Source organism: Nestor notabilis, unplaced genomic scaffold (genome assembly GCF_000696875.1).
Source record: "Nestor notabilis isolate BGI_N333 unplaced genomic scaffold, ASM69687v1 scaffold21094, whole genome shotgun sequence".
NCBI classification, from domain to species: domain Eukaryota; kingdom Metazoa; phylum Chordata; class Aves; order Psittaciformes; family Psittacidae; genus Nestor; species Nestor notabilis.
Window position 1 is genome coordinate 5,554 of NW_009924636.1, and position 15,767 is coordinate 21,320.

The 15,767-nt window shown below is 38.3% G+C and overlaps 1 protein-coding gene across 1 annotated transcript in view; it reads right to left on the reverse strand.

Moving 5' to 3' along the window:
• Positions 1 to 15,301, reverse strand: part of CNIH3 (cornichon family AMPA receptor auxiliary protein 3) — a gene marked incomplete at its 5' end in the record, with an annotated part of 19,418 nt that extends 4,117 nt beyond the window's left edge. The window contains 2 exons of the mRNA XM_010012698.1: positions 12,007 to 12,054; positions 15,233 to 15,301. Coding sequence (XP_010011000.1) covers positions 12,007 to 12,054; positions 15,233 to 15,301 — 117 coding nt within the window. The remainder of the gene's footprint in view (positions 1 to 12,006; positions 12,055 to 15,232) is intronic.
• Between the last annotated feature and the right edge of the window lie 466 nt (positions 15,302 to 15,767).

Consider the following 15,767-nt stretch of genomic DNA (forward strand, 5'->3'; position numbering starts at 1 on the left):
CAACGTTTTCAAAACACAAGAGTTACTTTAACCACACTTTAAAGACCATCCTAACAGAGCCTGCCAGAGCTAACATAGGTCACTAGGGAGTATCAACTGCTGAATTAAAGACATTTTGATATTAAAGGGAGACATGTATTGACTCTGGAATTCTCTTAATTGAACAACACAGACCACAAAAGTCGGAAGAGTAGTGCAAACAAGTGAAAAAAAGCAGAAACACAGAAAAATAGCAGTAGCACGTGCATTAGCCCAGAGCGTGCATGTACGTGGAATATACCTACACTGAAACAACTCATATCTGTTTGCTCCTGCTGTTGCACAAGCCAAAGAAGTAGGTGTATAATTTAAACAGACAGACCACACATTTTAACATTTGCAACAGTTTTAAACATACTGCTTGCATTGATCAAACACATGAAAGACATTAAATCTGCTGTTGAAATACTGGAAGGCTTCCCGCTTACATTTTCTAGCCTTTCATTCTAATCTACTTTAAATGATTTGAGTTACTTGACTTCCAAAGCCTCTGAAAGGCTGCCCTAGAGCCCAATACAAAGCTGTCACAGTAAATATATTAAGGTTTTCAGTCCAAATTTTCAAATTCAGCTTTTTTCAATTCTCCTGTTAAAATCCACACTTACTTGTGTCTCTGCACGCTCTGTTCTGTAGTCACTCATAGAGATCACTTAGAAATTCAGTTGTGTAGTCGTGATTATTGTAACACAAACCTCTACCCAAAGCATTTTAAGTAACTCAAAACCATGTTATGCAAACCTTTATAGAATCATAGAATAGTTAGGGTTGGAAAGGACCTTAAGATCATCCAGTTCCAACCCCCTGCCATGGGCAGGGACACCTCACACTAGATCATGTCGCCCAAGGCTCTGTCCAGTCTGGCCTTGAACACTGCCAGGGATGGAGCATTTACCACTTCTTTGGGCTACCTGTTCCAGTGCTTCAGCACCCTCGCTGTAAAGAACTTCTCCCTCAGATCTAACCTGAACTTCCCCTGTTTAAGTTTGAACCCATCACTCCTTGTCCTATCGCTACAGTCCCTAACGAAGAGTCCCTCTCCAGCATCCGTATAGGCCCCCTTCAGATACTGGAAGGCTGCTCTGAGGTCTCCATGCAGTCTTCTCTTTTCCAGACTGAACAGCCTCAACTTTCTCAGCCTGTCCTAAGTATTTAGCAGTTTGCTATGCAGATGTATGCAACTAGCTGAAAGAAAGTGTCTGGAAATGCATTCCAGATCATCAAAAGAATAATCCACAGCTGGACCACTCAAAGTTCACATTAACAGCTCTACATTTTATCTATGGGAGAGTAATGGAACACACATGCAAGACTCAGTGGTACAGAGCAAATGCAGAGCAAAAGTAGAAGAAAGGATAACACACTTATGTTTTCACCCCTCCACTATCCTGGACAACGAAGCAAAGCAGCATAAAGCCAATGCTTTGTAAAGGTAATTTCATTATTCTAATGCACTACTGGAATTTCTTTAAACAGTATTAAATGGATGTGAACATAAGTCACTCCACGGAACAAATACCAGACAGACAATGAAATGAATAACACAAAGAACCTAATTATTATTCCCACAAAGCACTCCATATCCATCTGCAACACAGAACCAGATCTAATATTAAAATACAGTATTTCTGGATGCTTTTTCTATCTCAGCTGCTAAACACATCTATATTTAGGCCTATTGTTTCACTTCTCCTTGTCTTATTTTTGTGTTCTGCAACAAATATATTCAAAATCTATAGATCCCATGGGAACTCGTTTATGACTAGAATATTTAAGCTTTGTCATAAGACAAGTAGTAACTTTAACATGAGCGACAGAGGAAGATCAGGTCTTTATGGGACACTCATCAAGAATATCTATAAATACTTCTGTATTGCAGAGCCTACTGGAGGTCATAAGAGCCAAGAGGTAAAGAGGTTATGAAACTGAGTTTAAAAAAAGGCTTCTCCACTCTAAGGCCTGCAGGGCAGCAGCACAATTCAGAGGTGCCCTGTCCTTGGAAGGCACGTCATTAAGGCAGATGTGCTCTGATCTTACAAGAGTTCCTCCTCTGTGAACTGTTTTTTTTTCACTCAGCAGGGACCAGGAGACAGCTTCACAACCTTTCTTTTTTTTAATGTGAATTCAGAACAAGTAACGGAAGCTGGGTTAGCAACCCTGGAGTGAGAACTTCTCTAATTTTCACAACACTGACAGGAAACAGAGTAACAAATGCTTTCTTGCCCTACCTCACTATTGTGTTTCAAACACAACCAGCCAGGACCCCACAGCTGGGTTATTCCAAGAGCTCATACCGTCTTTGTCTGCTCATCCAAAACTGGTGAGAATGACAATTAGTACCACAGCTGTTCATCAGGATCTAGAAAACCAGCCCCTCATTTCACAGGCAGGTCTACGAAAGCAGAAATCTCAGTGATCATAAGAAGTTCAGCCATCTGCACAACGCAGGAAGGGCCCTCAGGCAGGACCCCCAAATCTCCTGGGGGTCTGCCTAAGATTGACAGTTTCATAAACGCTTGAAAACTAGGTGTTCACTCAAGTGCTGTTTCCATATCTGGCATGTACAGACTGTCAGTCTGAGGAAGCAGATTTTGTATAGTGCGGGCATGGTAAAGACAATCCCTGCCCTGCTATTCTAATAGCTTTTCTGTAAACATCAGCATCTAAATGCAAGGCAGGACATTTAACCCCCAGCAGAAACAATTTTCATCCATTTAACAGGTATGATGCAAAATCACTGCACTCTATTTTTAGGTATTATATGGCTTTCTGTAATTGCATAGTGGCTTTATAGGGTTTGGTCCTGACTTAAATCCACAATGAACATTCTGCCAAATACAACAGTGACATTTGATTTAACCCCAATTTCTTTAGTTTTATTAAAATGCAAATATTTACTTTATTGCATACCAAATTAGAGCAAATATAGTCCATTAGCAAGTCAAATTTTGCCAGTATCTTCAACACAGCTCTGAAGAACAGATGCATAAATTCCATTACCCGAAGCAGCTGAGAAGTACACTGCTCTCAGGAGTACATTCCAGGCAACAGTTACTCATGTACATTTTTGCTGCATCTTCAGCCTTCTTCTGCTGTTACTTGTGATACTCTGATACTGTAAGGACATATGTTTACATATCCTCCAGAACAGTACTGGAAGAACCTGAATTGTAAAGCAAGAGGTCATCTACTACAGGGTGATATTCTGTTTGCCACTGTGACTATTGAATAAACATTTAAAAGAGGAGATTAACAGCAAAATACAGTTGGTTAACCTGAAATAGTTTTATACATAAATATTTTCATGAGTAATAATATTATGAACAACCATACGTATCTCCCTTCAAAGGATATTTTAATTGCTACCAGGCACTGTACTGACAAATATTACTTCCTCCCTGGAGTAAAAAGCGGGTAAGGATCAAACTGCGACTGAGTCCTAAGTGTGAACTCCCCACTCTTGCAATAGCTTCGTAACTTTTCCCCTTATGAGCTACCCATGCAGGCACAGCAGGTTGTAACATTTCATTCTCCTTAGGTAAGCACACAGACGTCCTCAGGTAACGATTGCTAAAAATACCAATTGTTATGTTCTAACTTTTGAAAAGTGCTGAATTCGGGAACTTGTAAATTTGACTAAAAATAGTGCTGGCACAATGCACATCGTAAAAGGAGCATCAGTAATGAACGGATTGCCTGCCAGAAATATCATACTTCCTCCAAGTTCTAAAGTCCTATCTTAAGCACTTTCTTTCTAGATATGGTACTGTATACAAGGAAAGGACAAAAGGGATTATGTTCGGTATTTTTACTGCAATAGTAATACCCTTCTAGTAAATATGAATCCAATATATTTACAGTAAAATAAAAAGTGTGAAGATGATATGCACTACCTCTACAGAAGCAGTATTTATGGGTTTATTTGTGCAGAAAGTGTAAATAGTGCTGGCTTTTTGGTCCCAGTTCTACTGTCAGTTCTGCAAAATAGCTACTGTGCCAAGTTCTACTCTTTGTGACGAAATTTAAACTATGTGGGTACCCAAGAGACTAATTGAATAGGGCACACCCCCATTTGATCCCATTCCACACTTCATAGATGATAAATGCAACAAAAGAGTAGGCAGAAAAGACTTGACAGGAAAAGAGAGAGAAGCTTTTAGACAAGCTTTACCGAGTTTCCTATCAGAGTGCAAGAAAGAAAAAGGCAACCCAGCAACAAAGGTACTGAAGGCCTATGTTTTGTCTATACTGCAAATTTATTGCAAGATTCAGGGAAAATCATTATGTCCCTCGTGTTTCTGGATGCAAACAGAAACTCTACATACTGTGATTCACTATTAGGATAACTCCATCCTCTTTTAGGCAGAAAATAATTAAACCAACACAGAGCTACTGAAAATATATTATACTTCAGTTAAAAATATTTTACTTGCTTTTCTTGCATCCCCACGTCCCCTGTCAAGCTACATTCTTCTTTCTTTCACTTGTGCAACATAAGGACAGCCCTGCTGCTTACATCAAAAGCATATTTGAAATTTACCTCACGCCTCTTTGACTAAACAAGAGATGCTGTACCAAAATTGTCTAAAACACCCTCATCCCTAAGTTAGGATTTCTATAAACTAAAATGGTGTATTAATACATTTTTAGCTAAGTTCAGATTTTATCCTTGGAGTGTAAAGTTCTCATTTCTAATATAAAAATACCTTGTCAGAGCCACTGTGAAGACCAGAAGAAAGTTGGCTTTATCATCTAATAGCAGTTTAGCAGTGATTTTCAAGTAAGTACTGAAATACATATCTACCCATTTTATGTCTCTCAAACACAGGCCTAGATCACTTCAAATAAAAGAGAACTTCTAAGAGAACTTAAATGAATTTAATTTTATGAAAGATGTTGTAACTACAGCCCACGATCAGTCCAAGTCCTGACAGAATGCATGCAGCATGGCAAACTTACATTGTACAAAATATAAGTTTGCAATATCCTTCATTCCAACGCCTGCATGCAAACTCTAGATTTTCTTCTGGGGCAGCTTAAGAGCCAATTATGTGTGCATATATATAGAAGTGGGGTGCAGCTCACACTCATTATGATGTTGACAGAGATCTATTTCATCTTTTTGTCTATGGTTATTAGGATTTCTGTAAAGCAAGCATCACAAGACTCTAAGCATACCAACAAGATAATTTTACTCCCAACAGTCATCAATTGGACGACAGTAGTTCGCGTCTCTCTCCAGACTGGGCTGGATTTAAACAGCTGCTGTAGAGATTAAAACCTACATGCAAGTATGAACTCAGTGAAACATTAGAGCCCTCAAAAAACAACAAACACATTTTTGGCTTCAATTAAAAAGAAAAAAATCAAACTATGATGGCTAACAAGAAAGCAGCTCTCTGGAAACAAGATTTCTATCATCAGATCAGCTCTGCAACCTTTCCTTTCCTGCTGTATACATGTCTTATGAGTGCATACAAACGCTCTTTATATTATTATAATGTGGGTTTTGTAGCACCTGGCGCAATACCAGAGTCTGGAAGTGCTGCATAACACAAACACTAATGAAAACATAATGGAAGAAGAGCCAAGTCTTGCCAAAAGGAATCTCTGGCTGAAGCAGAACAGAGCCTTTAAAAGATCAAAGTATCCAACTAAGGAAATAAAGAATGCAATTCAAAGAAGGGTAAAATGGAAGACAGCAGAATATCCACCTAAAGACAACAAAAGCAGATTTGCTCCTGTATTATATTTTCTTCCAGAAAGAAAACAAACAGAACAGCCTGAAACCACCCTTTTGAATTTACTGCAGAGTTCTCATATGATAATGTTAATTTAGAACATCTCTGTGGTCCACATAACAGCTCACACGTTTAAATGTCTACAAAAAGTATTTCTGAACAACTGGTTCATATTCATACTGTTTATCAGGCCAGTTAATAGAAAGTTCAGATCTTGATAAAACTATCCAATGGGATCAGATCAAAAGGCACCCCAACTTCTTGGAAATAAGTACAAGTCACCTTTCTTTATGACACAATCCTCTGACAGTAATGGCTAAAAACAAAGGGATGAAAATGATGATTTTCCAGGAGTAAAGCATTACTAGAGCAAGTGACGTGCTATGAAGGCATGTGATGAATTGTCTAATCAACAACTTCTGAGTTTCACTGGGAATTTCTACATAAATTCAGTCATATTTGGTCCTAACCACTACAATGCACTACACAGATTTATCTAAATGATGTCTAAATTACAACAACTTCAAACCCAAATCTAAAGTCCAGGCCTATTCCACATGGGTTTATGCTGGAATATCAATGCATTTCTCATCTCAGAGCAATCAAACAAGATTGCTCCAACCTGTCTATATCAAGGAGAGACTGAGCATGCCCACAGAGGGTTATCGCAGCCGCTGTTCTTGTGGTTTGATCTTAGAGATGAATGATGAGCATTAATACCAAACTTGAAGTCAAACCCTTCCTAAATCCAGGGATGTTCAGAAAGCTTTTTGATATAAACCAACTCTGTTTATTGCACCGAGTCCAAGGGAGACACTGAATAACTACCTGGGTACCTGCCGTATGTTTTCTACACACATAATTCTATACCCATTCTTTAGCAGTTACCCACATTGTCTCCTGATTAGGTTTTATGCCCCCAGTCACTCCGTAGGAAGGGTCTCCTGACAGTTTTCCTGCTGCCCAGATTAGTCAAAACTCAGCAGTTTCATCATATTGAAGAGGTATGAAAAGAAGGAGCATTAGATACATCAAGAAATACAACGTGTACTGAGAAACCAGTAACAATGACAAACTTTTTGGTTATCTATCTAATGTAAATGGACAAAACTCATGTGCTCCATCACTGTAACAGTCACTGTTAACAGGAAAAATGTCACATGGTGATCTTTTTTGTTCCCTTTGTGATCTTTGTTACAGCAGCAGTTTCCAGATGTTCCAGAACTCCGGAAACATCATCCTGTTAAGCATGGCTCTTCCCAGTGTCAAAAAATACCTTATGAGTAGACTAAAAACTCTGGTTTCTTCTCAGATGACACAAGATACACACCACTTTAAAAATTCCTTGTGATTATACATCATATTTGCTTAATTTGCTTGCATAACCTTACATAAAGCCTTTTAATGAACCGTGCTATGGGCTTACAGAAGTACTCTAAGGCTAAAGACTATCAGCCTGTAGACGGGCTAGAAGAATGTTACATCTATAAATGCCTAAATCCATGATGAAGCAATCAACTGACATATCCAGAAACACACTCTTAAAATCCATCACATTCTCAAGCTTGCCAGTGACTATAAGGCAGAACAATGGAAGGAGCAATCACTGTAACAACCAGCAAATTTATCAAGAAGAAAAGAATGTGATGAGTCAATTGAGATCAGCTAGACACCTGACACTTTCCAAAGGGGTATGTTCACTGCATCTGCTGCATGCAGAGAATGGTAGAAGCTACTAGGAGGTGAAGGTCTGGAACCTAAGAAGGTCCAAGTACAAAAATTATTTCATACAGCAATCACACTAGTGTATATAGGTTAGTCCCCTTCATCTAAAATCTACAGGGAAAACCATGTCCGCCGAATAAGTATAAACAAAGAAAGATAGGGCTACTTTTTAAAAATGCTGATTTCCCATTATATTTATCTACATGTCAAGTAGAACCACTATACTCAGAACATACTGGTTTTATCCACTATTAAGGAAAAGCTGAAAAGCTAACTTGTTCCCTGTTAGCTGATCCAATGAGCTCAGTGATGCTTCAATGAACATACCGTTGGCTTTTTCCAAGCTCTGAGTATGTGCATTTCAACACTGACAAACAGGCATGACACGGACACAGGATCAAGCCTTATCTTCTCCCTTGGAATGCTCCATCTACAGTTGCACCTGTCGTGTTAACCCACAACCCTTTAAGCTTCTTATTACTCATGCCTCTGAATTACTGTTACTTTCATACATGTAAGGAATTTTGAGGGTGTTTTACAGAACATTTAAATATGGAAACATACCAAAACAAAACTTCAGGCAGACACTCTGGTGTCTGGAATTACGTATTATGCTCACTAGGTTTTACATTTTATTTACAGGATCTCAGTCTAAATGTAATGCCTGCTATAACAGCTCTTTTTGGTTACTTACCAAAACCTGTAAACAGAGTAAAACACAACTGTGATGTCTATTAGGGTATATACTATGGAATATAAATTTTGAAAGACTGATTTTATTTTTGCAGAGTACTAAAACCCACAATTGAATCTGGTAAACCCCAGAACTACTGAGTAAAGAATAAGTTTTCATCACTACTACCACAGATCCAGCTCCACTGGAAACACACTGACAGAAGTACTAGAACAGACCAAGCACTGGCAACCCCCAACCTCTTAACTAAAACATTAAAACTTGCTTCAAAAAAGATAAGGTGAGGAGGTTTTGTTGTGTGTTAAATACCCCATCTCCTGATTTACCATCTACTCTTGCTGTTACTACGGCTAGTACTGGAGTACTGAAGCAGCTATATTTGGTTATTCAAAACTTGTCCCTGAAGGGTTTTTTGTCTACATATTTATATTTCTCAAGACAGTTCAAGTTCATCTGGAACATCTTTGCGATTAATGTCACCTTGCCTGTGGTTAGATTTCTTGTTGCATTTGCTCTCTTCCAATCATCCCTTCAGGACTTGCAAAAAAACCCCCCTTAAGTAAGCTCAAATAAAATCAAGATAAAAGGACTGAGCTCAGGCACAGTATCTTCTTACGCTTGCAGTTTTACAAATTTTATGCCTATCTTAACTAAAAGGCTCCATTACAGTAGGAAACCAAGTAGAAGCCTGTCTTTTACCTACTTAATTCCCTCCCAGGTAAGTTCCAGTTCTGCTGTTCATAAATCATTCATACTTTAGCTTCACGGGGTTTAAAAACAAGTATTTGCTGATAACTTGACAAAGGTCACTTATACTGTTCAGCAGTGTTTGGCAGGAGCATACTGAAGTCTGAAATACGTTTGCTGAGCAAGAAGCAAGTTCAATCAACTCTCTTCCTTAGAAAGGATTTATCAAAGTAATTAAAAAAATGACAATGTATAACATAATCACAACTTAAATTTAAATTTCCTCAAAGGTAAAGTAATAGTATTACAGTGGTTGATTAATGAAATAGACTGTGTTTTAACCTAGGACATTCCTAATTGTCTTTAGTGCTAAAGTAAGTCTATCCAACAGGAATCAATCAGGTAGGTAGATTTCCTGAAATACAACTGCAAGTCTGTAATATTGCTGCCATCATTAACTGAATATACTTTAATTGCCCCACCAAAATATTTGATCACAAAAATCATAATAGACCTGTATGGCACATCTCACCTACCCCATTCCTCAACAGGACTAATCAGCCCAAGAAGCCTGTACTGCTGTCTACTGTACTGCTTGCAGTAGCTCAAGACAGCTCATTCACACCTAGTCTGTGTACCTCTGTACAGCATTGTAGTGTCACATAATCATATCCTGAGAAATAATGGCAATTTAGCAAAAAGAGATAGCACAGACACAGACTCTGCAGCATTTACCAATCTTAGTGTATGTCCTATGTGAATCATGTAACACCTATGACACACCAGTGTCCACAGACAGAATTATAAAGCAGCCACAACACAACACTTAGTAAAATGAGATACCTGCATCCTGAGAGAACCTCAGTTTGTGCTGGCTTCAGGTTGCTTCTCAGTTACTTCAGGATAGAAGAGATTTGACCATGGCTATACAAAGTTCATAGCTTCTTTGTATGTAGTCAGTCACCCTCCAGTAACGATAAAGCTTAGGCTTATCTAACTCTAATTCTACAGCACCATCAAAACATGGACCCATGTGCACGTTATGTCCATGCCAGCACCACATATATGGGCTTCACATGATTCCTACTTGTTTTAATGATATAGAAACATTTTCTCTACACCATATACATGAGAAAATGCCTGACTGCAGAACAAGCACATTCTGTATTTTATTTTCGGATATGTAAATAACTTATCCAAGATCTGATGACATACCACATACCTGGTCAGAGTTTGTTATTAATCTTCTCCAGGTATTTTGGAGATAAAACCAAAAATCCAGCCTTAAGAAACTCTTTGCCCACTGGGATCAGATTTCTGTGACACACTGTATGCCCATTTAGTAATTCCCAAGAACTCCTCTAAAATCAGCAGATAATGAAACTCATCTTTATAGCCCACCTATAACTTTAAAAAACAGATTCACAGCAGATCTTCAGCATTAAGTTCTAATGTCATAAACAGCAAGATATTACCCTTCTCAGAGCCCTTTAAAAGAATTTTGTCTTTAAGACATAGGAAAACAGGTATGTTGTTTCATAGAAAGAGAAGCAGACCTACAGCCACACAATGTTATAATGAGGGATATATTTAGTGCTTGCTGAAACATCATAGCTGCTATTTTCTTGGATCTAGATAGCTGGCACTCCGTTCTCTACTATTTTTCCAGAATTTTCCCCCCAGCAAATCCTTTATACTACATAAACTACAGCTATTTTTAGTGATTGTCAGATTTGAAGACTACAAATCTCTGTAATTACTGCACCTTCCTCTTCTTGCATATAATCTCTCAATTAAAACAAATGTGTCCCCAAAAAACTTTGAAGAGGCTGAATCAACAAACTGTTTAAATGAACCAGAAGCAAGCCAATCCCTTATGAATGTAGAGCCTGTAATTAGCCAAAATGCTCCACTTTGCTGTTCACAGTGAGGCTGAGGCGCAATAAAAACTAAACACTGATGCAGGCAAGGCATTCCCATGGGGCTCACATATATTAATACATTACCACTCACCAGTTGCTTTATGTCAAAGTAACTGGGACACTGCTTGAAGTTGGCTGGTTGCCTATTTGATAAAATGGAAGCCTACTGGTGGTATTTTCTCTTATTTTTATGTCCCTATTGTCATAAACAGGCTCCTAACAGTCATGTGCTCATAATGGTGCCAAACAGAAATGATTCCATTTCTGACTGATCAGAGAATGACACTTCCTAGATTCTGCATGCAGGCACAGTTGTGCCTTCGAATCACCCCAAACCAACAAACTCTAGCACTGGCTTTCCCAAAACCTCTAAGGATGAGGCCATCAGTTTCCTAAAACCACATGTGAATTTAGTTCTTAGTTTGATTAGGATGCAGTCAGCAGTCCATGCTACAGTGATGACCCTTATAAGCAAAAATACAGAATAATTTAGGTGGCTCCATTTCTCCTCTGCAGAAGGCAATTTATAGAAACATGAATATATATAGAACAAAATAGTTTGGAACTCTGATTATTTCAACTTCAACAGGAGAGAGTCAGAACAATGAATGTTTATGAAAATCCTCTCTCAAGCTACAGATGAGTAACCCATGAATGTATCAATCCTACAATTTATCAGCTCCTTCAAATCCCTCAGAAACTGAGACACTCCTGTGTCAAGTTAAAATAAATAGTGTATCAAGTTTTCTAGTCAGCCAATTAAAAGTCTTAAACATTAAATATGTTTAAAATAAGCTAATTAGATGCTTAGTTTATAAACAGTAAGCCATTGTTAAAAAAAAAAAAAAAAAAGGTATTTCTAAAACCTGTACTACAACAACATCATCAATTGATACGGCTATAAAAGCACCTCAAGCTGCAACTACAAAATGATTCACTGCCTCCAAAAAGCATGTTCCAAAATGAATGGGCTGATGTTCTGAAGTTTCAGTTCTTATCCAGAAATTCTCTATTATGTCAACCTTTCATAACTTATCTTACTCTGTCCTTACAAGGTCACCTTGATTTCCATTTCTGAAGCAGATTCCAGCCTTTCATGAATGGAGTGGAAGTATCATTCAAAGAGAAAATGAATGCATGTCACTACTGGATGGCTTTAATTCTCATAAGCTTCACAAATCCTAGGCCAGTTTATGCTCACCTTTCGCAGGAGGAAGCAAATACGCTCAATATTTCTCAGCCGCTCTCTCTGTCAAAAAGAAGTGCAAGAAAAGTAGATTATCTTATGTTCTCACTTAAAAACAATGTATGACAATTACAATGGGTCAAGATCATAACTAATAGCTGCAGGGAAGCAAATACTCTGAAATATTAGTATTCACATCTTACCTACTGCTTCCAAGCCAAATGATTTACCATTTCAAAGTCATTTTTTCATCTGTTATTGGGTGTAACAATATAAACCAGGGGTTCAAGTCCATGTTAGCCTTGAGCCAGAGGCTTTAAGTTCTTTTTAAGTCCGTATTTGTGGCTCTATCCAATGGTACCAATCTATACCGCAGAGACTTGCTCTTGCATTTTCAGGTACCCAACCTCCAGCTTCAAGATAAATCTGAATGGGAAAAACAAGTACGAAGGTGGTATGGCAGTCCTTCCTCTACCACTAAGAAGGTGTCTGAATTTAACCCATTACTGAAGAATACCTGAAGTGTCCTAGAAAGGCCACTTTAAACAACAGATGCATTCATAAATCCTGTAAGACACTATAATGAAGCACTACGACTCAAAATGCTCTAAGCTCCATTCATGGACAGAAGACAAGTCAAAGGCAGGTTTCTCTTCAATGGCTCATGATGAGGAATTCACTAGTAAAATCAGATTTCATTCTGTGTAACCCATCGCTGGAGTTACTGTGAAAGATTCTACTGTTGGTTACACTGCAGAAGGCAGAGTGGTTTTGTTGTCCTCAGAAAACTGTATGGTAATACTTTCATTTAGACATGGGAAGAGATATTCTGCATGATGACCCTTTTTAAGCAGGTAATGTAATATACCAATGTGAGAAAGCTAAGTCTCCCTAAGCTTTTTGCTTTTCAAATGTTTTAAATTTGCTCTGAGTTTAATTTCTATTCTCCAAAGAAATGTCTCTTTTCCTTTCCTATCCCCAAGTTTAAGCCATTAAAAAAAATAAAACCAGTATAATTTTGGAAAGACAATGAGACAGTGGCAGCTTGACAGGCACTAGACAAATATTGTGCCTCTCTATGGTGTCTGTGATCTAAAAGAGACTCAGAAATTTTACTTATGGTTGCATAAGAACAGACTTGTGTGGATGTGCCTGTGAAGCTGCAGAAAGCTTCTTGCCTTTAGTAGGAGTAAGGGGAAAAGGAAAGGTAATTCTTTCAATTCCCTTTAGAAGATACATGCCTAACTGCAGCTGGCCTTGGAGAAGCTGTAAGTCTAGCTCTGAACTGGAGGTAAGAGTGTGAATCAGGAAATCTGAATTAAATTCTCAGTACTGTCATTCTTTTTGTCTCTAATTTCTCCACAATTGAGTCTTCTCTTGTCAAAAAGACTGTCATGAAAATGTTGTGGAAGATACATGAGTAAACAGCAGACATTCTTACAGTGCACTAAATAAAAAACTACCCCACCAAATCACAGAGTCACAGAATGGTCTGGGTTAGAAAGGACCTTAAGATCATCCAGTTCCAACCCCCTGCCATGGGCAGGGACACCTCGCACTAGATCATGTCGCCCAAGCCTCCATCCACCCTGGCCTTGAACACTGCCAGGGATGGAGCATTCACAACTCCCTTGGGCAACCCATTCCAGGGCCTCACCAACCTCACTGTGAAGAACTTCTTCCTTACATCTAACCTGAACTTCCCCTGTTTAAGTTTGAACCCATCACCCCTTGTCCTACCACTAGAGTCCCTAATGAAGAGTCCCTCGCCAGCATCCTCGTAGGCCCCCTTCAGATACTGGAAGCTGCTCTGAGGTCTCCATGCAGCTTCTCTTCTCTAGGCTGAACAATGGCCATGAGCAACTATGCACAGGGAAAAAGGAAAATATATCTTTGATCAAGTGTATGGAATACCTGCTAAAAATCTTCATGCCACTATAAAAGTCATCAACATGTATACTGTGCAGATGAAAATCTGAGATTATTGTTCGAGTTATCACAGCAAGTTTCAAAGAAGATAGTTGAATATGTCAACTGATCACTGAACATTTTCCCGTGTTTTACTGGAATCTCTACGATACACTTTTTGATCACATCACTAATATGACTGAAACAGATGTATTATTTTTTTCTTTATCCTGGAGACCCATTCTATTAATATTTTAAAAGAAGAGAAAATCATCTCCAAGGAGCATCTTAGAAATTTTAGGAAGAGAACAAATTACTGGAGTTTGGTACATATAAAAACTTTCTTCTTGTGCGCAGTTCTCAAGATGGGAAGTAAAAAACAGATAAAGTGAATCAGATTACTTCTAATGAAATCCTCTAGACAATTTCTTCATATAATTTCTTTCTTCTGCTCTCATTCTTTGCTTGTCTACTTTGCTGTAGACAAGTCTTTTAAACCAAAGATTTGTGTAAATATCCTGCTTAAAATCATCAGTGTTCTAAGGAGTACTGCAAATCCTCTGCTGAGTTATAAAAGAAGGTTAAATGGCAAAGTAGTAGCTACTGAATTTGGTTATCATTTGCAGTAAATTAAATAACTTGGTACTCTGTAGAGATCAAATTCAGCACCTGTCGTAATCACTGTAATTCCCACTGAGATGACAGGGAGCCAAGGTCTGCTCTTAGTTCTGGTGGTACAAATTTGATGCATGTTTAACTGTAGTCAGCTAAATCACTCTAGATTACTGGTTAAATTTACAGAGAAATTTTCACATGCTTAAATTTGGGTTGCATTTTGGTTCATTAGGTAAAACCGAGTTTACAGTCCCAGGGTGGCATTTAACCTTCTCCATAGCAGATGCAGCAGAAAGTGTTATTTACTCTAAAGGCAGGGAATTTAGAGCCCTGCCATGGGACAGAGAGGTCTAGGAATGTGCTGCTTATCAAATTCCTTCAAACTTTTGACTCATTGATACAGACAGTATGGGAAATCCCATGCTTGAATAGAGAAAGCAAATGATTTCAAAAAGGAAAAGTTGTGACACAGAATGAAAAGATAAAAAGAAGGCATTAGCATCACATTATATATCCTTTAAATTTTGAACTTCCAAATTACATTCCTGCCTCCTTCAGCAAAAAAGCTATTAGCATAGAGAATTGCCATCTGGCTTCCTAAGACTGGCCTAACTATAGCTGACTTCCCAAAAAACTGTGTGTTCATTTCCACTCATGCTTTCACTGACAGCTCAGTGCATCTCTTTCTCTTTAAACAACAGCCACTGGTTGTACTCACCGCATGGACTGGGTTGCACTGATCTATTGGGTTTTTGAAGTCTGTCCGAAGTTCATCAAAGGCAATTATCTGAAAAACAATTTTTCAAGTATTATAATGAATGTTCATGTAAACACTTATTTTTCCTTTAGGAACTGCCTCCCTCCCTCTCTTTCCAGAGAAAATATTGGAAACTAGCTTCCCCAACAAGGTCCTTTCAGGACTAACTAGCTGAAGCAAAACACGGGATACTCTTACGCATGACATGCGGAATCTGTTACTCTGTCACTGTAAAATCATGTCTGTAGCCTTTCCAGCATTGTTGCTTTCCAGATTTCTTCCCTCCTATCAGCTAGAATTCTTTTCTCAAACTTTCAAATGACATTAAACTATTCCACAAATGAGTACATCTCCAAACTTGATGGAAAACATCCTTAAGCTGTCTGAAACACAGATGTATCAGATGTGCTATTCCAAGTTTAATGCATACACAACAGCCCCTTTTCATTACTTGTTAAGCCTACATTAGATAGTAAACCTGAATTAGTATCAATTT